The 23,347-nt window shown below is 40.2% G+C and overlaps 1 protein-coding gene across 6 annotated transcripts in view; it reads right to left on the minus strand.

The window, feature by feature from the left end:
* The window catches only part of Crtc (CREB-regulated transcription coactivator), a 102,071-nt gene that overhangs the window by 16,142 nt on the left and 62,582 nt on the right, over positions 1-23,347 (minus strand). For 3 of the 6 annotated variants that reach the window (XM_076368357.1, XM_076368359.1, XM_076368358.1), the window contains 4 exons: positions 13,034-13,274; positions 5,872-5,977; positions 4,726-4,876; positions 3,802-3,900 (listed from right to left, as the gene is read on the minus strand). In XM_076368357.1, the coding sequence (XP_076224472.1) occupies positions 3,802-3,900; positions 4,726-4,876; positions 5,872-5,977; positions 13,034-13,274 (597 nt within the window). Of the gene's footprint in view, positions 1-372; positions 421-3,801; positions 3,901-4,725; positions 4,877-5,871; positions 5,978-13,033; positions 13,275-23,347 lie in introns of all 6 variants that reach the window. The other 3 variants (XM_076368360.1, XM_031977771.2, XM_031977764.2) reach the window with 2 other exon arrangements.

Raw genomic sequence — 23,347 nt, forward strand, 5'->3', positions numbered from 1 at the left:
CGCGATTGATTAATCACTGTGCCAGACGCTCGGTTTCTTTTGCATAGACCGAGTACATTGTTCACCAGGGGTGGCACTCGGACGCGAGTCGATTTTTCTTCTCCCGTTCGTGGTAAACCGTCACTTCCACTTCGACGTGTACACTAAAGCTATCAACGTGTTCAACAAGCTCGACACTATGTATGTAATATAAGAAGCGAGACGATGAAGGGGTAACAACAAAGTGGGACCGTGGAAAAGAATCGCGAAAGTGAACAAAATAATAGAAGAATGAACGGAGGGGAACAAACGAATCAAGAATGTAGTAATCGGAACGAATGGTGTCGGGTAGTGGCCGCGGCGGAAAAGAAATGTTCGTAAGTCGCTACTAACCTTACACGTGTGAAGAAAACTAGAGTTAACAGGCACTGATAAATGGTTCTGCAAAATAATAAACACAAAACAAACACTACAACAAAGGCGAAATAAAAATACAACGAAAGTAAAAAAGGTGGTTGCTAAGCAGTATTATATGTATATATGTATATATGTATATATATTTATGTGTGTATACAGGGTGTTGACAAGAGTTGCGGTCTAATTATAGAAGCATCTAGTACTCGTGAAAACAAATAAAAAGGTCTGAATAAACAAAGATTAAAAAATCTTCGATTTCGGAGCTGGAAAATGTTTTTTATTATAAGCCTGTAACCGAGCAGCAGAATATAATGATTTGTCTAAAATTTAGCTCATCAAACAGAAAGTATGACGGTAATAATACCGCGTAAATGAACACTAATTTACATCAATGTATTGAATCGACTAAGATTAAACAGATTAATCTATGAAAAATTCGTAAACTGAAATGATCGCCTGTCAGATTTCTATTCGTTACCATTTCCTTTGCCTATTTTGGTGAGTACTATATACTTTTAAAGTTAAGCCACAATTTTTGTTAATACTCCGTGTACAGAGAGGGCGGTACGAGAGCAATGGACCTAGAATGCAACTGTTTTAGGGTGAACTGGTCAACACTTTACCCATTGTATGGCGATTGATAAAAATATTACTGATTTTTGCGCAATACACAAATTTTAATCAATCAGTGTACGAAAAATACACTAGAATGGAATAAGAAGATTAAAGGTATCGTTCAACCGAATCAAATTGATGGCTTCCTGCCAAAAAACGCATTTTCCCCAAATCCGGTGGTTACAATAAAAATCCTGATTCCGCGGATTCTCTGACCACGCAAAATTCCGAAAAGATTTCTCTCAACTTTCTGGTTGAAAACCGTGGTTGCAGTAAATTACGAACCCTTCAACCGAATATGCGCAAAATCCACAGTCTAATTAAACATTTTTTAGATAACTGAACCAAAGTATCATAATCATCTCATCTATTTCTCATTTTCAAACACAAAAATTCTGACAATTTCAGTGGAAATCTATCAGAATTACGGATTTTAGGGTCCAACAACCACTGACAGGTAAAGTGTTAACTTCTCCCGTCGATTATTTGTTATTTAGTGGATTTCGTCTCATCGAAACGAGCGTGCATTGCGAGGAACGTTCACGGAACGCTTCGAGACGAGGTTTGAAGCATTGTTCGTTGGAAAAACGTTGAGAATTTTTGGTCGAACAGAATACGGGCGCGTTTAGGCGGGCGTATTCCAAAGGATCCGAAATTATGCGCAGGATTACAGTTCCCTTTGCCACGGCGCGGCGCATTAACGTTTTACGGGCACGGTGTAACATAAAATCGATATCCGGCTCCGCTAACGCTAATCTAAAACACTGATTAGCAAACCGTGCCGCGGGATTGCTCCACCGAAGAATAACAACGCCGCCGCAGATCTCTATCGAAATGAGTGCGCGAACCGTGCGCGCCACGTCACGGTACTTAACGTTCAAAGGGAAGTATTTTTATGGTTCGTTAATGGAGACCGAGGATCTTTCGTAATCGTTGGCGAATGATCGAATGCGAACGCGTCGAATTGTCCGGACATGATACCCTCGGGGAATTCGGAATTCGATTAGAAATTAACGCTAGAATTAGCGGACGGGTTAAATTGATGCATTTCAGAATCTTTATTCTGCAAGCATTTGAACTGTGAAGATGCTTTTGCGAGAGATCGTAAAATTTTGTGTATCAAAACGGGTACGAGAGTAAGAGATCTGTTAAATCTCTAGAAATGTATTCTTCTAATTGTTATAAAAGATTAGAGGTAAGTTGATCTGATTGTCTGGTAGTGCTAGTGTTAAACTCGACGGAAGTTTTAATAAATTTCGTGATCAAGCTATTTTTCACGGCGATGATAAATGTAGAGCGAAATATTGAAATTCTTCAATTAAGTATAATCTCCAAAGCTTACGCGACAAACTTGTCTACGTTTCGAAAGGAAATAGATTGATTAACGTAGCTGTAGAAAAGAACGTTTTACTGTTTGGTTTTTTAAAACACGTGAAAGAATTCATTCTTGAAAGAAATGGAAGGTAGATGATTGAAAACTAATTGAAGATCCTTGAAACTCTGTTTTCAAAAGTAGTACGCAGTCAGCGAAAAATGGGATGAACGATTATACTGTAACGCTTGGAAATATTGGAAATATTGGAAATTATTTAATTATCAATTCTAAGGTTCTGAACGTTCCCGAGGGAGTCCGGAATTCGTCGTGATCGTTTAGCGGGTCGCCTAACGAAAAGCTCTGTGACATTGTACTCGGAATCACGGCTAGTGGTTACGAAGCACAGAAAAGTACAGAACATCTTTCCTCATGCAATACTATGTTACGTACAGCCGTAGTTTGCCGTCTCATACAAGCGAATCAGCGCCGTGGGGACGAGGAACCAGCGACCACGACAAGAAAATCGTTTGATCGTCGACGTTCGCGCGGCGAAACCAACACAGAGATTCCTCGACTCCACGATGCACGCTTCTAATCTGGAACGAAGTAGCCGAACCGACCAATTTTACCCGGGGAATTAGGAAACGGATTCGTTTCACTGTTCCCGCACTTTTAATTGCCAATAAATCTAAATAAATATGATTGAAATGCATTGAAACCTCTGCGCAAGGACCATAACCGTCAAAGCGTTGACTCGTAAATACTTCAATTTACCTTGACCCATATTTTCAGAAAGTCCTATTACTCGAAGATATATCATCGTGTTATTTAAACAAATTAAGTTCTCTGTAATCTACTGGATTCTTTATTAATAAATACACAATTCCGCAATGTCCAGCGTTCATTTGGGTCTAGTAGTTTTTCAGACATTCAACCGAATGTTTCTGATTTGCAACTGTAAAGGTTTTCAGCTCTTTGAAATGAATGATATTCAAATAAAAAGGGGAATTAGTTATTAAATATTTTTGTTAACACCAGATTTACGGACGTTTATTCTACACTTTATTTTATTGCTTCCAGAAAACTACATATCCGTTTATTATATAGATAAACGAAAATTGTAGCTTCAGAGCCAGAGTATTACAGTGTGTATTCGCATAATTGCACGAATCAAAATCGAGTTAAACTCACACTAAATAATGTTTAAAAAATTCTACATCCGTCAAATTGACGGATTCCGTGAATCTAGTGTTAAGAATACACTCAGCTAACGTGATTCTGTTTGAAATAACAGTGGTTTATACTATTTTAGCTCTGCGACTTTCAGTACGCATGAAAGACGAGAAGTTGTTAAAGGTTAGCACAGTTCCCAAGGAACATAGTCGGTTCGGCCACCCGTTGGGTGCATGTATCGGCATTCTCTAACGATGCATTATAAAACCCAACACTAGTATCGGGATCCCAAGGATATTTACGTGGGCGCTGGTCGGGTTTTGATCCTGTGAAAAGGATAGCCTACCAGCTTGAGCCAAGCTGGTCGGCGACAGGTTTGTGGGACTGCTCGTTTGAGGGCTCTGGAATACACCAGCAGTACGACCATTTCAAAACTGATATAACCCGCTGACCAGAACAGTAATAAGTACCTACCCTAAGGCTTTTGTGCGCGCTTGGCGCACGTAAACGGGAATGCTACTTGATACCTATACAAGCGGGTACAGGTTGAGAGGGGGTAGAGGGGAGAGATGGAAAGAGCAAGGAAGAGAGGGAGACAGAGAGGGACAGGGTTTGCTTGTAAGTCAGGCAAGAGAAAAAAGTAGACACGTATTTTTATGCATGACGTAGAATTCGCGATACATACAACGATCGGAAATGATTTCGAGTTCGATTTTCCACCTGTTTCTCTTTCCGTCTAGGGATATCTACCTGAATAGACATTGCTGATTCTATGGTTAATCTTAATTCTATCGGTGAAAAGTACTGTCCATCTGGACGGCGGTGGTTTCAAACATTATTGGAACATATGGAAATACTTATGTAATTCTAGCAATTAGCGAGTATAATAAAGAAATAGTCGGGAATCGTTGAATCGAGTTGAGTTTTTCGATAACTGCGCACTGGAGATACACTGTTTACAAATTCGCGTGAAAATCGGTAATTGGTCGTCGGATTTCAGAACGTTAACCAAGAATTCTGTTCGCGTCGAGAAATACTGTCTCGTCCGGCGGACAGTAGTTTCCTCGCGTTTCCTCGGGCAAGGGGAAACGAGAAAGGAACGCGAACGTAAAAGGAGACGAGGGGAAGAGTCGTCGAGAAACGTGCAGCCTCGTAAGAACGCATATAGAAAGTCCGGAATGAGGGAAGGAAGGAAACGGAAGGGCGGTATAATTGGCTGGACTTACGTTGCTGAACGGTGTACTGCTCGTGTGATCCTCTTGGTCCAACGGGGTGTGAAGAGGCGGCGGGAAGTGGACGTTGCTAAGGTCCGGCAACGATCCTGTGTTGTTCCCTATAGGGATCTGCTGTCCGGGCGGCTGGGAGCTCGGGTATATGCTATAGAAGAAATGGACAATCGATTCAAGACTCGATACGAATCAGGGAACTCGAATGATAGAAATCTTCTAGGGATAAATTGAAAGCTGCCTCTTGGGTAGAGACTTCAACGCGTTCACTGGCACGGTTGCCGATGATCGAAGGTTTCAAATAATTTCAAAGCAGTTACAATAACGATACTGTTAGACTACCGTTACAGTAGTAACTTAAGGATTGCTATACTAAATGATTAATGACTGTTTTCATTTATCTTCGCTACGAAGGAATAAGGAACACAGAGAAATATTGAGGTCCACGTGGCAGTAAACGCGTTAATAGATATATTTCATATTTCCCTCCATAATATCGCGATACTTGAGAGATTCAATAGGACATTTGAGAGTAGCTTTATACATGAACACTGTTCCGATTTCGAGGACAAAGAGAATACTGAGATTGCGAGGAGATGAATCAAGCTTGACGAAAAGCAACGTCTACCTTCCGTAAGGTCTCCCTCGACGCTGTTTTTCTTCCCCAAAACCCTACTCGCTTCTAAAGAGAACTATCAGATAATGAGCATACGAATAAAATATTAAGAATGTTATCAACGCGCGACATTGCGGAGGGAATAATATACAAGGCTTGATACAACGGTTGGCACGTGAAAGGATAAGCAGAAGGGAAAAAGTAATAAAGTCTACGTCGATCGAGAGCGAGATGATTGCCCCCGGGGTCGCGTTAAAATTGAAGACTGCCCGGAGGGCAGGGACCGTGCCTATTCAAAATTATAGGAACTCCATGCACGAGCGCATTAGTATGAGCGATATAATACGAGGCGGTTACAATGAGACCTTCGTACAATAACCGCGACGTATAAATAATGCATACACCGGCATGCAACAATGGGCTGCGGTGCTATCAAGAAGAGAGAATGCGAGGAAGAAAGGGAAGGAGAAAGATTCGCGAAATTTCAGCAGGCTTGTTTGGATAAGAAAATTTGCAGGATGGCTTCTTACTTGATCCCAGGCACTCTAGGCATTTCGCAGGACGATCTTGGCCGTTCGATCAATCCGTGGTGCAGGTCCCGGTTGTCGCTCCCGGATCCGCTCATGGCGTGCTGATCTGTATAGCAAATGAAGCGATAAAGAGAACCGTGAAAGTGAGACGGGACAAAAATATGTAATTTAGAAAGTCGAGGCGTATTTGTCCGATCTATAGAGATAACATGAAACTCGAGGTCTGCCAGGCTAGTTGCACGTCCTTAGAGAGATCTGCGAGATTTATTCTTGAGATCTTAACCCTTTGAGGACGAATGTCATCATTTTGGCGACACCAAGCTTTCATATTTAGAATACGAAGTTGTGAACAAACAATTGATTTGTTCAAATGACAAGAGATCAGTGATTAGCTTCCTCTTTCTCCGGCATTTAGGAATTTGATGTAAAATTTAGCTTCCTCTGCGAAATGTTTTCGACAATTCAAACAATCCTCGCTCGCAAAGGGTTAATCTCCCCTTGTAAATTTTTCTGGACATTAATCAAGGTTCTTTGGAATATTCTAAAACTGTTGAAAGTTGCGAGCGAGAATCATCGAAGAATGGAAATTCAAATGTAAATCATCTAAAATTTAGATCTTTAATTAGTTGCATTCTACGTTTCACATGGAGACGAACGAAGTAGCATTTAAAACAATGACAAACATCTACTTCTTTCAACTAAAAGAACGCTCCGCAAGGAAGCTAGAGCTCAGTTGGTTAAAGTCTTTGTTTATTGACTTCGAACATCAGCGTGTCTGACGCGCACAGTGTCAAAGAAGTTAACAACGATTGTTCCAGAAGAAAACAACAATCCGAGCGAATCGCGAATTTCATGCGGTCTCGATTTCATCGTGTCCCGCGGCGGGGCCGCCATTCTAGGACGCAATTTACCTCGGACGTCGGAGCATATATCCCAAGGCACGAGGGGCGTCCGATTTCGCGGTAGCAACGTAACACCATGTAATGCTACTTGGTAACGTTACTACGGGTATAACGTTTCAGTTCGGATATCCCCTCGTGTCGCCGGCCGGTGCCCAGATTAAGAGGGAATCATCGGAGGCGTGCGCGCGTGCGAGCCGGCGTATATCCTCAGCTGACCGGAATCGGAAAACCCGACGGGGTCGACGAACCGTTTCGCGACTCGACTCATGGAAATACTGTTAAAGACTATTTGCATTTTCGCACGATTCACAGTCGACGTCCATACGCTGAGAATTGAAATCGACGCTGTATAAACTTCCGATTTTTGATACCGGTTTACGAAACTTTTTATTTGGGTTGAGTTAACACAGGCGGTTTGAATTTTCGTGCGATTATCATTTGACGCATGCGCTCAGGATCATTTTCCTTCCATTGATTTTTCGAGTTCTATAAAATCGAATGTCTGATTTTTAATAAATTAATTTAGTATTATGATTAGATTAAATTACAATAGATTAATAGATTTGATTAAGTTACATTTTGATCAACATTGGCATATGCATACGAAAGCTATTCGGAATTTTTGATTAGTCGCATGCTAATACGCTAATAGCAGCTGTCAAATAGAATATTTTCTGTGAAGGATTACGTCAGGCTAATTGGCTACGATAATTTTGTAATTTAAATGTAAAATATGCAATCATAGGCAGGTAAGTATTTAGACAGTATTTACGTTTTTCGTAAGTGACTGACAGAGTTGTTCAACTTGTGTATTTTTTAGTATAATCGTTATTCGAAAAGAATAAGAATATAGTACATGATGACGTGGATATATGGAAATATATAAGTTGAATAAGATATTCGAGAGTTCACAGTCGATTGGACAGTCTCAGTTTAAATTCTTCGAAGATATCAATTTCACATTACAAAAGAAGAAAACGCAATAAACGAGAAAAGAAAATCAATTTCCTCGAACCGTGACGATAGGTAGATACAGATTAAATGGCAAAAGGTAAGAATATTTCCGTGAGCAGGCTATTAATTATTCAAACGGATGCAATATTTGATCCATCTCGATGACCTTTGGCCACATATCGATGCATTCCCGAGACAATGGGTCAAAAGAGAAGAGACATACAGAATATAAGAGAAACAGACCGTGCTATGTTCACTATGTTTATTATTTCACCCAATCGTTTTCCAATTCTTTTAGAGCCGTTTCCATTGATCAAGATAATATGAATTTCAGATTATCATAAGAAATGTATTACTAGTCAACATGCTCCAATCTTTTGGATTCGAAATTGTCACTTGTATTACTGTTCATTTTTTATAATTTCGACAATCTTCATTGTGAATTACTCTTCCCGGAGTCTCGGCTTGAAATCAATACAAGATTTAATTTTTGCACACCATTAACTTTTACCACTAACTATGAAAGTACACTAGCTTTTCTATTAAACTGCATATTTACCATTGATTAAAATAACACTTCAAATGTATAGATATAACCCAGATCTAATTTCAGTGATTTAATAAAAAAACATTCATTTAACAAGAGAATCTGTGACAAAATTATCTAATGAGCCGTTAAACTACACGTTTACCATTTTTTAAAATAACATTCCAACGGTATGGATCTAGTCCAGACCTCATTTCACTAAGTGAACAAAAAAAATTCATTCAGCGTAACAAACCGTAACAAAATTATCTAACGAGTCATTAGACTACACATTTACCATTCTTTAAAATAACACTCCAACTGTATAGACCTAACCCAAGCCTCAATTCAGTGATATAATAAAAAAAATTCATGCAACGAGAGGAACTGTGACAAAATTATCCGATAAGCCGTTAAACTGAAGATTTACCATTTCTTTAAATAATACTTCATGTATATGGACGAATCGAGAAACACGGTAGGGTTAAAAGGTTCCGTTCACGCCGAAAGTCGGCGAGCTAGCGTTTCGTCGCGTCGCGTCGCGTCGCGTCGGTGTGCAACGAGGTAACGAGGTAACGAGGTAATATGATAACGAGGGAATTCCTGAGGCGAGACCGACCTCCGCGGGATCGGCCCGGGCGAGGAGTTCATCGGGCGCTGAAATCACCGGCTAAACGGGCAATTCCCGAAATAATACGCGCCACCCTGTGGTTGCCCGTCGGGATTATTTACGCGAACGTTTGTCAGAATGAGGGAGAGGTGGGTGGCTAGATGTTCGTAGGTCTGAATTTTTCCCAGACGATGGAAAGCGGAGATTTCCAGCGACGGACTTAATGGTCGTAAGATTAAGGTTCTAGATCAGCCGTCACGGAACGTCCAGTTTTATTTACACCTTGACATCGGCGCACGTTTGAACTCGGAGAGTGGAAAAGAGTGGAACAGAATTGTGGTTGACAAAACTATAAGTGAAATGTTGATTCGAGTTGATTCGAATTTGGAGGAAAAAAAATTTGTTTGAATTTGAAATAGCTGATTCAGGTTTAGAGTTTCTAATTACACTGTGGAACACGATTTTTGTTTTCTAATAGCCAGTAGGTGGTCCTTTAAGAATTCCTTACCCTAATTACGAATCCTAAAACCAAATTGCTGGGTCACGTACAGTTTTAGAAAAAACTGGATTTTTGTAAAAACGATCGAATTTTTCAGAAAACCAAGTGTTACATAAAAACTAAAAACGATAGGCAGTCATAATTTATCGCAGAAAAGAAAGGGGGCTTGCCTGAACACGTAGCTATAAAAATTTTGAATTTGGCGTATCATTAAATGTTTGTAAATGATGATCAAAGTTTAAAAAAGGGTAGATTCGTGTACTTTGTATGCACTTCTGTTACATTTCTACGAAAAGTGGGTTGACTAGCACGAATTTGCTATGCGCCATTGGACTCTGCAGACATTTCTGAAGAGGAACCCGCCGCGGGAAGCGTGAGATCGGTTTTTCTTTGGGACAGGGTAAGAAAATGTCTGCGAAGAGCGCGTGCACCGAACTTTCGCGCTACAGGGCCATCGCTCGCCGGCCACAGCTATGCAGGGCCGTGACTACGCGCTGTATAGACCTGGACCCCGGTCACTTTTTATACGTATATATAATGTTTAATTGTTTTATAAATTTTCATAATAGTTACGACAAATCTTTTCACGATCGTTCCGTTTTAAATAATTTGCTGTTTAATATGTGAATACACATACACGAGTAATATTATTACGATGATTAACACTAAAACTATCAAATCAATCAAGATAACCGGTATAAATTGTATTATCTTTCGATTATTAATATCTTGAAGGTAATAGATATCTGAAATGTTTTTGAAAATTAGTTAAGTTTACTGGAACTGTAATAAATATTCGGGTATGCACAGTAATTTTAGTGTTAACTTAAAAATACTTCAGTAAACATCCATTGTAGATCTTACTTTGTGTAATAGCTTTTTACGTCAAATTTAATACTCTATTTGAATTCAGAATACCATTAGATGTACCATGTAAAAAACCGATTACAATGATGTTTTTCCTTTATATTGTATTATATTAAGTTATTATATCAAAACATTAAATTATTTAAAACAGAACGATCGTGAAAAGCTTTCTCATAACTATTATGAAAATTTATCAAACAATTATCACAAAATCCAAAATTTTTATAGCTGTGTGTTTTGGTTTTCGGATTCGTATTTAGGGTGAAGAACTGTATAAGAATCACTTAGTGGTTATTGTAAAAAGCAAAGAAAGTTCAAATTTGTTCCACAGTGTTATCTGATTCTTTGATGTTTCCCAGTCGAAAAATTGAATGTAACGTTGATTCTGTACAGTCACACGAATTTCTACTTTTATTCTGTGGTATTAAGTATTCGCGAAACTTTTGAACAATATTTTTTCTCCAGATTTCATCTGTATATAGCAATGACTTTAAGTAATTCGCGGATCATGGATTATTATACATTTCGAGCTATTTACGACAGTTTAAGTAGTAACATGTAATCATTAGACATAGCGCAATATATAACAAGATCTAACAAAGTTTTTGTTCTACTTGCAAGAAAGCAATCCCGTTTATCGCGTACAGAAAATTAACAGCGACTTTCACTAGTCCTTTCGCTTGGATTTCGCGTCATTAATGATTAAGGAAATTAGTATTGATTGAGTAAATAGTTAAAAGGCGAAACCTTTTAGTTTCTAATATCAATGTACCGGGAAAATTTTTGCTGACTCGATATTTCATTTAGTATTCAACAGAACTAGCGATAATATGAATCGATATTTCTGTTTTAGACTTCTATAAATTAGGCGATAAAACTTAACCTTCTATTGCATGAATTTTTATGAGTTAAACAAAATATATGACTGTCATTCTATTTAAATATTGATGTGATAATGAAATAAATAAAATATTAATAAACAATGTTATTTACTACATTTTATGACTGTCCCCATATGGGAACATCATACATATACAAGTACAAAACAAACAGGAATAAAAATTAATCAAAATCAAAATCGGAAATTAAGTTTCCGATTGGGAATGGAATGCTATATAGGATTAACATTCGCATAAACATCCACGGTTCACTGATTATTTACACCGTCCTTCGAGCCGGAAGAAGAATGGCGATCGCAAGCGAGAAATTTGAAATCGTTGCGGGCAGCGTATCGAATGTCCGACAGATTGGCCGTTTGTCGCGTGCAGACGACACGGGTGAAAACATTTCACGACGCAATCCCATCGGTGCGGAATTAACAAGCGGACGTCTGATTGCCACTCGCGATCCGCATTTTTAACCAACCGCCGTTCGTTAGAATACATTGTCAACCTGCAGAGGAACCTGCTTTTTGGAAAACAAATACAATAGGTTTCCGTACATTCGACCGTGCTGGAAGGCGAGGCGAATCGAATAACTGTGTTGTTTGAATAAGTCCAATCTACTTCTGTATTCATTCATAATTGAATCATGAATGACACTAATAATTGAAAATTAGTGAAAATATTTGTTTCTAAATCATTTCAATGAAATCTTATCGATAAAAATGTGTGCTAACGAATTTTTGTTAGATTTTAGACCTTAGAATTCTAGATTCGATTTAGTAATACGCAAACTTTTGTAAATACCCATTCGAACAGTCTCTAATTAGATAAGTTTGTGTCGTTGAATAATTTCATATTGAGTCACGGTCGTTTCCTTTGAGAAAAATTAAAAAATTAAAAGCTATTGAGTATGACTGGAGAAAAATGATAGATCGAAGTACCCAGGAAACAATGGAAGTCTCTTATTCTTTTGTTCTTGTCTTATTCTATCCGAACACGACATCTTTAAGTTCGTATACAAAATATGAACCAGCAGATGGATTACCGTGACAAATCAGTCCCGATATGCAGAACGCGGCTGTAAACAGGAACAAATCACGTTCGATCGAGATGAGCCGAATAACAAAACTCCGAGAAGGTTTGAAGGATTTCAAACGAAGAGTCGCCGAGCAGTGGGTAGATCCACTTAGGCTTAATTAGCGGAGATGATTTACGTCCTTATTTCCATAGACGTGACTTATTTCGAGGCAGGCGTCGGTGATTGTCGGAACGCGTACTTCCCACGAAGGGTTAAACGATCAAACGAACGAATATACGAAACAAGCTCAGTCTATTTTAATCGCAGCATGGCTGAGGCAACCGTGGAATATTAAAGAAAGCACCGAATATTTCAGAATATTGAATATTACCAAAATAGAAATCTCCGGATCAACTGAAAATATTATAATCTGGGTATTACAATATCAGAAGATAGAAAGATATTACAAGATACGTATCTCGCGTGATCAATCAAGAGAAAAATTGAAATTATCATTCGCGACAGTTACATTGATACTGACATTAAATGCGCATCTCGCGTAATTAAACAAATATCTTCAGTAAATATTGTTTAACACTGGACTTACGAACATTTATCATACACTTTATTTGATGGTTTATAGAAAAGTATGTGGTCAGGCTGATAGATCTTCAAAAATTAGAGCTTCCAGAACGCAGCCTTACGATAAGTACTAATACAATCAGTACTTATAACTACTGCAGCGACCAATCGGAATAATTGTTTAATTGACAAATGTTTATGGAACATTTATATTAAATCAATTATTCATAAATCTAGCGTTAATTTTGACTGAATTTTCATGTTATGGCCAAAATATGGTAAGTATATCAAATATGCCTTAAAAAGTTGCATGGCGTTACCTCGTCGATGAGGAATGGTGGTGGCCGACTGGCAGGCTTCGTTGGCGCTCTGGTGCAGTGCCGAGTCCGAATTGGCTCTCCTCCAGTTGTCTGGTGATGGGGGTGAGAGATACGGCGAGGTGTCATGCCTCTTCTCCATCGGGCGCGCACGCATCGGTCCAACCCCTATGTTCCTGCTCCTGTCGTTGTTGCGGTATACCATGGAATTGTATTGCATGTCCTCCAAGTTGCTCAGCACCGTCTGCAATCAACAACCACGACCAATTGATTCCTGGCACTTGCTCACCGTGGTCTCTGACCGTGCCGTTCTGAACGGCTTTTAACCCTTTGCGCTCGAAACGCTCCTCCCGAATATAGTAGACCGAGATGAATCGGATCGCAGGCTCAACTGAATCGAAATAAGACTCCTCATTTGTTCTTTCGTAAATTATATATTTCTATAAGCTAGATTTCGATGTTAATAGATGATTGAGATTAATAAATTTCTAGTTCTATTTAACCTATATTATCTATCTGATCTGTATTGTAGATTATATTTCTGTTTCCATTATCCTGTATCTTATTCGCAAAAGAAATTAATCAGATTCATTGCGTCCACAGCAGTGACTAATAAATTCTATACCTCTACGATAAACAGTGTTTCAAACACAAAACACTGAAAATATTAGGATTTCGAAGACGCTTTTATTTTGAAATCCCTCGAAATTCTGTGTAAGCGAGGGTGAGGATTTATACAAAAAATTCCTCGTGTTGCAACAACCGAATATTATTGGTCGTAATGATCGAACATAAATATTGCGAGTATACAAACGCTATGTCCACAGAAGAAAGAAAACAATTCCGCAAGGATTTATACAAAGACTCCCACATGTTGCAACTATCGAATAATATTGAACATAATAATCGAACATAAACATTGCGAATATACAGACGCTATACCCACAGAAAAGGAAGGAACAATTCCAGTAAGGATCTACAAGGACAGTTCCTCGTGCTGCAACAATCGAGCATTGCTGAACATATTAATCGAACACAAACATTGCGAATACATAGGAACAAAAAGGGAACAATTCCAGCAAGAATTCGCTCGACACAAGAGATTCCGATTGTTTCATGGGGGCGACCGAACAAAGGTTATCGACAACGAAATAAATCCACTTACCCCGAAGGCGAGCGAGCGGACAGGCGGGTGCGGTGATCGATAGTAGAGGGGGCACGGTGTACAAAGGAGACGCGTTTGAAAGCGGGCTTACCGGCAAACAAAGTCGGTAATCCGCGCGGGATAATCAAGATGTATTCAGGAGACGCAGGGAAAAAATCAGGCCGCGGGCGAAATGAAATCGAAGTAAATTACATTCCTTTTCCCAGACGCTCGAGAGCTGGCTCGCAGGATCGAAGAGAAATAATTCACTTCTATCTTCATTCTGCTCCGCCCTCGCCACTACAGCCCAGCCAGCGCCGCACCGTTCGAGCGTTCTGGAATTTCCTCGTTCCACGAATCTCGCCTCCATAAAACGTCTCATGCGTTTTACGAGCGGCCAAAGCAGGCAACCGGCGACGCTTCCGGGCCGAGGCCGCAGGAGGAGACTTTAATGCAGCCCACTCGATCGGGGGAGTATTTTTTCCGATGAAAATCCTTCGACGGTGCCAAGGATAGGGTCCGATGCGAATGCTTCAGCGTCGGGAGAGGAACGACTTGTACGCGTTGCGGGAATCCCCGATCCTAGGTTTGATTGAAGTTTGGGGGTATGATAAGACAGTTTCAAGGGATCGTGAACTTGGCACTCGCGGGTAGCGCGAGATTGTTTGTGATTTCGTGTATGGGATAACGAAGTTTGCGTGTTTCAAGGTTTTAGTTATTTCGATCTTGTTTGTTCCTTGTTTTGGAAATTTCGAAGATTTATTATCGAGGACAAGGTTATTGAAGCATGGGTCTGTGGACTCTCAGATATACGGTTTTTAGAGTATCCTTTAGTATTTGAGAAGATTCTTATTTTCTTATTCTACTGTTTTGTAGGTTTGCATTGTTCGTGAGTGTGTTTAGCGAAGCTGTGGATTTTTAAATATACGCTTCGTTAGAATGTCCTGTAGGATTCGTGAACGTTTGGAAATCGAACCGAATGGGAGTTTATCAAAGAAACATCAACTATGACATAACAGTGAATCCGCGTTCGTGAAAACGTAAGAGCGAATCCAAAGGTATAATTTGCCGCTGGACATTGCGTGACCGTGTCTCGGGTGTACAGGATATTTCATAATCCTAGGTAAACAAGTGGAGAATATCCATTTCTTGTTTGACTACAGAGAATCCTCCAGGAAGTGGCGGGACTGATCATTAAGCGGATAAATAAGATCTTCGTAATTTGTATTATGCAATCTCCAGTTTTTAACGGCAGAGTCCGGCGAAGATCGACGCTGAATAGCAACTGGTTTTGTTTCCATTCTCCCAGAGTAAACAGCATACACGCATTTAATCAACGTTTACTGCGAGCTTTATTTATCCGAGATACACACATTTTCCCGAGCATTACTCGAAACATAAAATACACCATCCTTTATCCATCTAATATTCCGTAACATCGCAATAAACAAAAAACAACTGAAAAGAAACAATGGAAAACACAGAATGCAGAACCATTCGAAAATCAGCTGGACAAGTCAACAAGGAAGGACAGCCGTCATCGCGCGAGTGAAATTCGTGCTAGCTCGCGACGTAATCACGATTAATGTCACACTCGGGTACGCCGGTAATCGACGTTCTCGTTATCGCCGCCTCATGCCTTAGATAATGTTCGGACAGCCAGCGATCCGTTCTCACGTAAACGTTCTGCGTGAATTTTCGGTCGCGTCGAGCGCGCGACTTCGAATGCGAGACGACGCGACGCGACGCGGCGCACAATCGATGACGATACTATAATTAAAGTATCCTTCGACGTTTCGCCTCGGGAACGCGGACTGGAGGAGCGTCGTCGATGTCAAGGCGTCTTCGACCACCCGGAGAGAAACAAAGAGAGAGACAGAGGAGGGGACGGCGAACGGAAGCGAAAGAGAGAGAGACAGAGATGCGACAGACAGGATTTATAGTGCATTGAGATAAAAACGAAGCGGCCGTGAACGTGTACGCGGAACCGCCGCGGGCGTCGCTTCTAATAGCCGCCCGTTCAGCTGATTTATTCCCGGACCGCGGATTCAACTTTGGCCCGGCCAGACTCTGCCCAACCCCTACTGCACGATTCACTTAATACGTTCCGGATGTATGAGAACTGGAGTTTGAAAACTGAACGGATCTCGATTTTTTCTTGTAGTTCGCAACTGTGGTTACTAAGTGGACACTGCAGCTTCCAAAGTGATAGTAAAATTCCTAAAGCAATATTGTAGTTTCCAAAGCGATACAATTCCGAAGATGATACTGTAGCTACCAAGGCAATACTATTTGCCCAGAAACAATACCGTGGTTTTCAAAGATTCTATCGGTTCACGGACGATACTGTCGCCTATAGGATAATGATCTAGGTCTAGAAGCGATTCTTTAGTTCTTAAGGCGATTCTCTTATTTCAAAGATGATGCTGTAGCTCTCTAGACGATTCTATTGGTTGATAGAAGATACTGTTTACAAAATTATACTGTAGATCGGAAACTGATACTGCAGTTTTTGAAGCGGGGCTTTAATACCCCGGGGTAGTATACTTCCTGAAGCAGTACTATATAGATCTACTAACAATTTATGCTCTTCGAAGCAATATCATTGGCCCATAAACAATACTGCAGTCCTCAAAGCAAACCGTTGGTACACGGAAAATACCATAGGTCCCACAAGCGATTCGTGGTCTCCAAGACCCAACCCCGCAGTAACTTGCAAAACTCATCAACGTCGAACGCGCTAATTTAGACTTGATATGTCGAGTGAATTCAAAGAAAAAGGAATGAGCGAATGATCCTAAAAGCGGCGTAGCTGTTCGCGGGGAACCACCGCGCAGCTCGATTGAATAACCACGAGTCATCGGCCTGCGCCGCGTCCTTGCGCGAGATGAAGAGGCGGAGATGCGGGGGCGGGTGGCTCGCGACCCGTTATCAATGAAAATCGCCGAGGATGTTGTTCACGAACCGCCGAGAATTGTTTCGCGTGCCCTCGTTCACGAACGATCGCGGCACACGCGTCAGTGTTTATTAATTATAACGCACGAGCGCGCTCGTGGTACTCGCCGGGCGCAAGGTTCAAGGAAAACCGCATTCTCCGCGCGATCCTATTTGTAAACGACGAACGACGCGTCGCGTCGCCTTCGCCGGGGATTTCGTCGAGGATGGTTTCCATCTCGATGGCCGGAATACCGGTATTTTTTTGACGGGACGGCCGGCTCGGGAAAGTTTCACGGATCGATCGATCGGGAGTCAAGGCTCCGGGCGGTGGTTCGTTGCACGCTGATGCCGCAGTGGTTCCCAATCGTGGTTTCTCTTTCTTTTGTCGCTCGATGATCCGTTTGCTTCGAGCCGTGGCTATATATCTCGTGTTATTGAATAGACTTGCGACTGCGACTGTCGGCAATTGAAATAATCTCTATTTGATTGTATTTTGACAGTGGTAATCTGAATCTATGATTCAGAATACGGTTCAAATCGCGAGATTTCAATGTAGAAAAATAGCTTGGAGTTGACTAATAACTTTAAGCCTTGTTTCCTGGAGTGCGAAGGAATGCGTTCGTTATGTTTCGAGATCATCAAATTCGTACTACATTTCCTCTTCTTACATTTTTAGCGTAGCTTTGGATATTTTTGAAATGCGCGAATGCGAGAATCAGTTTGAACGAAGGCAATAAGAAAGGTAAGCCTAACGGTCGAGGGAAAGTGGCTGTGAAAGGGTGTGTTTGAGTGTTTGTGGACAGTGCGAGTGAGCAGAATGATTATAATGGAGAAAATGATTTTTCAGTACGAATGTCTGGAAAAGTGTCTGTGCCCAGAGAGTCGTGGGTTGGTCTTCGCGACAGTAAGTTATTGTTTTAGGTGTGTATCGCTCTTATATGGTTCCTTATATTTAAACATTACTTGTTTTATTATTAATAAACGTAGTTATTTATTAGAGTTTTCTATATTTCCGTACATTCCTCCCAATCCACATTTGTTGTGTGCGATGATTTATCTTGTTCTTTGGTAGTTGACGAACCAGTGACGAAGGACGTTCAATTCAATGTTCACATTTTCTCGAATATCATTTGTAGTGTATGTATGTATTTACATACTCGTGGACGCGAGGAACTTCAGTGAAATGCGGGGGAAACTCGAAGGTAACGATCGGACAATAAGACACGACCGGCGCATCCGCGAGATCCGACTCCGCGCGAAATTCCAATTTGTATTCAAGCCTCGCGTTACGAGCGAAGCGGAAATCTCGTGGGACGACGCTGCATCTTTGTGTAAATAAAGCGTGCATAAACTCGATCGACGTGATTTGGCACCGGGCTGCAACGTCCCAGCGCCAATTCGACGAGTTTCCACGCAGGCGACGAATTGTGGCAGACAGAACCAGAAAACTGTATTCGAACGGTTTTCCTCAATAATTTAACTGTAAAAACGGATCCAATAAATTTTCATTCAATCAAGTGAAAATCCCTTCCGAATTGAAACAGCTTTTTTGATTTTTGCTTCGAAAATGGAAGTGACCTAAAGTATCAACGAATATTTCGAATATTAAAACATGTACAATTTCCTCCTCAACCAACGATAAATGAATTATTTCGTTAGTTAAACAGGCATCGAATTTATCCCGAAACTTTAATGAATTTCCCTTTATCTCTTTTTGCAATAAAACAGACACCTTAAGCGTGAATCTATACATTCGTCAGCAATGCTTTCTCAGTAGATCCTCTAAACAGTTTACAAAATCAAGTAACTTGCCAATTACTTAACCCTTTATCTTACTTTTTATTTCACAATTGTGCTCGGCAGAATTACATTATCGTCAGTGATTTAGTAGAAAAGGACAAAAATTTGTTGCTTATTCTGTGTCCACGTTCACTCTAAACGTTCAAGTTTGATAACGGACGAACAATATTTTATTTGTATAAGAAATAAATAAATAACGACGCTTATATTCGTCGAATTCGCTTGAAAGTATTCATCGCGAGTCTGACTCGTTATTATAGGAGGTTACAAAAATATTCGGAGAAGAGTGTTGCGACAAATATGAAAATCAAAGTTTCGCAAGGAAAGGTGCTCGTCGCGCGCGAAGCTGAAGGCAACAGCGAACGAAGGCGCCGGCAGTTCCCCGCGATCCTCCGTCGAGTGATTAATTCACGGAATTCGAAAAACGCCGGGCGGCCGAGCAAAGCTCGTCGACTCGCGGCGACGAACGCGCTTTGCCCGTAGCCTTCCAATTTTAGCGTCGCGGGAATTGTATGGCATAATGATATATTTTTAGTCTGTACACAGAGAACCGGTGCGTACGCGGCTTTAACATGTTGACTACCGTGGGGGTCACCGATTCGGTGGCGCGGCGAGGGTCACCGGTGACACCCGAGCGAATCACTGTAATTCGTTCAATTAAACGATAATTGCTCGTAAACTTTATTTACGATGCTAATAACGCGAGGCGGCGATATTCGGCGAGATAAATGTTCGAACGGCAACAAAATGACTCGATCAGGTAATTTCATGTTACATTTGTTGCAGTATGTGTATTTTTCGACTTGCCAAAACATACGAAAATAGCCTGAACACTCGATGTTTGTTAAAATTGTACCTACCAAGAGACTATTAATAGATTTCTTGATATTGATGCTATGTTGGAAGGAAGCTTAATCATTTTCCTTTATATAATGGTTCCAACAGAAATTGTTGCACTGTGCTCTTCGACACGTTATCTACCGTTATTAAGCAATTTGTTAAGAATTTATAATCAATACTTAATACTAATTGCAATCTTGAACCATTATTAAAAGAAATTATTAAGCAGTTTCTTAATACACGACAGTCGTTGAACAGCTTATTAACCGTATGCGGTTGAACGCCGCCGCAATGGCGGCTTCGAAGTTCGACCGATCTATAAAATCGAAATCTGCAAGAGAATCATCTAATTATTCGTGAATTCTTCTATTGTTTAAGCAATCGATATATAATTTAGGTTTATCTACTGAAAGTTTTGTATATTTCAGAGAATCTTCGTTCGCAAAAAGTTAATTCAATATTTTATGAAACGAAGTGTTAGAAGTTTAAGACAGTCTCGTTTGCGAAAGGTTAATTGTCTAGTAAATACAATGTTAGAAACTGTTCGTACGCCTTGATCGTAGGTAATATTGTTATTGAACAATTCATTAAGAAATCTTGAGTTATTACTTGTCGGTGACTAACAGAATACTAAATATCTACCGGTAAATAGAAGTCCGAGCTACGTCGTCGACGTGAGCACGTGGAAACGTACAATCAGGACCGATTTCCCGGGGGCGACACGTGCTCACCGCTCGTAGCAGGTTGTCACCGTTCGATCTTTCTTGCAGGGAATATGCGCCTGAATTATCACCCGATCACGTTGCCGCGTCGGTCGGCCGATCGATTTACCATGGAATCACTACGAAATTCGTACAGATATCTCACGCAAATAAATTAAATCAGAATCCTAAAGTAATATTAACATTGCATTTGAAATGAATTGCATCAGACTCTATATTGAATGGATTTACTAGAATTTATATCAATACAGAGAAGTTTGATCAATGACTGGAACTTACGTACATTAAACTCTATATTAACGCTCTGACTGCCAAGTAAACAGTCATAACAACTTGCACGCAATCGAAACAGTTTTCTTAATAAAGCAGAAACTAAAGAGTCAAGATTTTTCGTAACGATTGCTTTGCTATCTTTCTTATATCTCATGCATCCAATAAAACTTAGTTCGTTCGATACGTAGCCAAGAATATGAATGTTTAAGTATCGATTAAAGATGGTGTCACCTAAATTCGGGTGACGCTGCAGTTAAAGTGTTAAATAGATTTACTTGAATTTTAATATACACGAGTTTCAGTTGTTGGTCAAACTTCTATGTATTGATATTAAACCTAGATATTGAAGTCTAATTTATTGGTCACCTGTATTTACGTTATCTCTGTTGTTATCGTGATTGGCATAATTGAATGTGATACTGATATTCTCGATATTCTGTAAATACAGATATTATAAACATTCTATAGACATAGATATCTAGGTACAGAAATTCCACTAATCCAAATTATTAAAAATTTTGATCTAACGAAAGATCAAGATTAAGATTAAGAATTCTGTTACGAACTTAATCGTTCCCTTTTTATCGCCTTTTCATTTGTAAGAAGAGTATACCATAAAATACGGTAATAAATTTCAACCCCCTATTTCTGTGTCACCCCGTATATATGTCGAGTGCATGGTGTAACGAAACGCAGTAGAAACGCGAGGCGACACAGCGATTTTCGCTCCCCCGTCGCCCCGTGCCGCTTTAAATGAACGAATCGAGTTAGTCCGCGAAGGCAAATTAATAAGCTGTCAGCCAGTACAAACCGGTATGAACCGCGGGTTAAATCGTCTCATTCGGTGACCGCAATTAACGCGATTCTCTGGTTGATGCGCGCTCAGATGCAACGGGGTTGCACTCAACACGCCGACATAGGTTAACACTAGAGAAGCTGAAGGTGCGACCCATTGCGCGAAATACAAAACTAAAAACTCATTGCACTCTTAATCTAGAATATTAAAATTGAATACTTGAATAGTTGCATCATAACATCATATCGTAAACACTATGCTCTCATACTATCATATGATTACATTACCTTTCACAATGAAAAGTTTTCCACTAGAAACATCCAACATTTTCTAATAAGATACAGACGACACTCTTCGAAACTAACAAAAAACACATTAATCAACAAAGCTATTTCATTTCAACATTTCACCTATCGATGCATTAGACAAAGCTTAATGTTACATATAAAGCTTTACAATCTTATTATATAAAATCAATTGATAGCCGATAACCACCTCTCAACTGCGAACGACGATCACACAGTACAACTTACATTTACTTCTTCACCTTCATCATTCACGAATCGTCGTAACACCACTGGTTCCACCTTTTTAATTATTCACACTCAAAAATTCAAGACAAAAGACGTACTCCGCGAACCTGCGCGACGAGGAGAAGTTAAAGAATCCCGAAACCAGCGTCCGTCCGAGTGTAACATTTCCCCCGGGTTGTAGCGATTCCGGCTAGCACGCGCACCGTAAATTATCTGGTTTGGAGTCGGTCCAATCGTCGCCGCTAAACAGTTTGTGGATTATCACGGGCGACGGGGCATCACGTGAACCAGAGCAGCCTAGAACGATCATCCATCCGCGGTGCTCGCGCTGAAATCGCGACGCCCCGCGTGCCGACGCGAGGTGTCATCCGTGAACCGAACCGTGGGAGAGAGACTGCCTGTTTACAGCATAATTCAACAGATATTAAGTAATAACCGTGTGAACCGCGCTCAAGCGACACATGGCGAGCAGGAACGCGGCTACGAATTTCTTCCACGGCCGTCTCCCGTGGCCCTCTCCCACGGGGAATCCCGTGTGACTGGCTGCAGGCCTAAAGCTCTAATTCGCGCCATCTTCGAAAAAATCGCTGATCCAGGAGCAGGCCTGTTTCCTCCAACGAGGTTCAACCTTTAACCAGTTAACTGTGTTCGACGAGTATACACGTCGTCTTACGTTAAAACTACCAAGCACTTAATCACTTGCGCTAGAATGACGCGTTACACACGTCGTGATGTTTTCGTTCGAGAATTACTAACGACATATTGTACACGTCGATAGTCTTATTGGATTACATATTCCAGATTATTCTGAAATCTACCACTTTGTACAAAATTATTGATAAACATATGTGTGTAGATATGTGTAGATATGTGTATATATTTGCATATAATAAGCGAAGACAAAATTCTTCGCGCGAGATTCTGTCGAGCTTCTGAATTCGTTGCCTGTGCAAGTGGTTAAACCGTATTTTTGAAGTTTCTTAATGAAAGCTATAAACGTAAATTTATAAAGATTTCAATTGGTTTACATTTGTTCAGATAGTACTGAACCAGTTTGTTTAGCCATTTAATAAAATGAAAATCATGTAATAATGATTTTATAATAATTATTTTTTAATGAATTTTTTAATCTCCGATAATATTATATCGATCATTTTGGCGACTCCTGCTTTAACCCTTTGACCTAGAATATCTTATCAGATTCGTGACGAAAATTTCTAATTGAATTAGTCAAGTCTAAATGTTGTTCATTTATTTTTCATATAAATGAAA

This window comes from Nomia melanderi, chromosome 6 (assembly GCF_051020985.1).
Source record: "Nomia melanderi isolate GNS246 chromosome 6, iyNomMela1, whole genome shotgun sequence".
NCBI lineage: Eukaryota > Metazoa > Arthropoda > Insecta > Hymenoptera > Halictidae > Nomia > Nomia melanderi.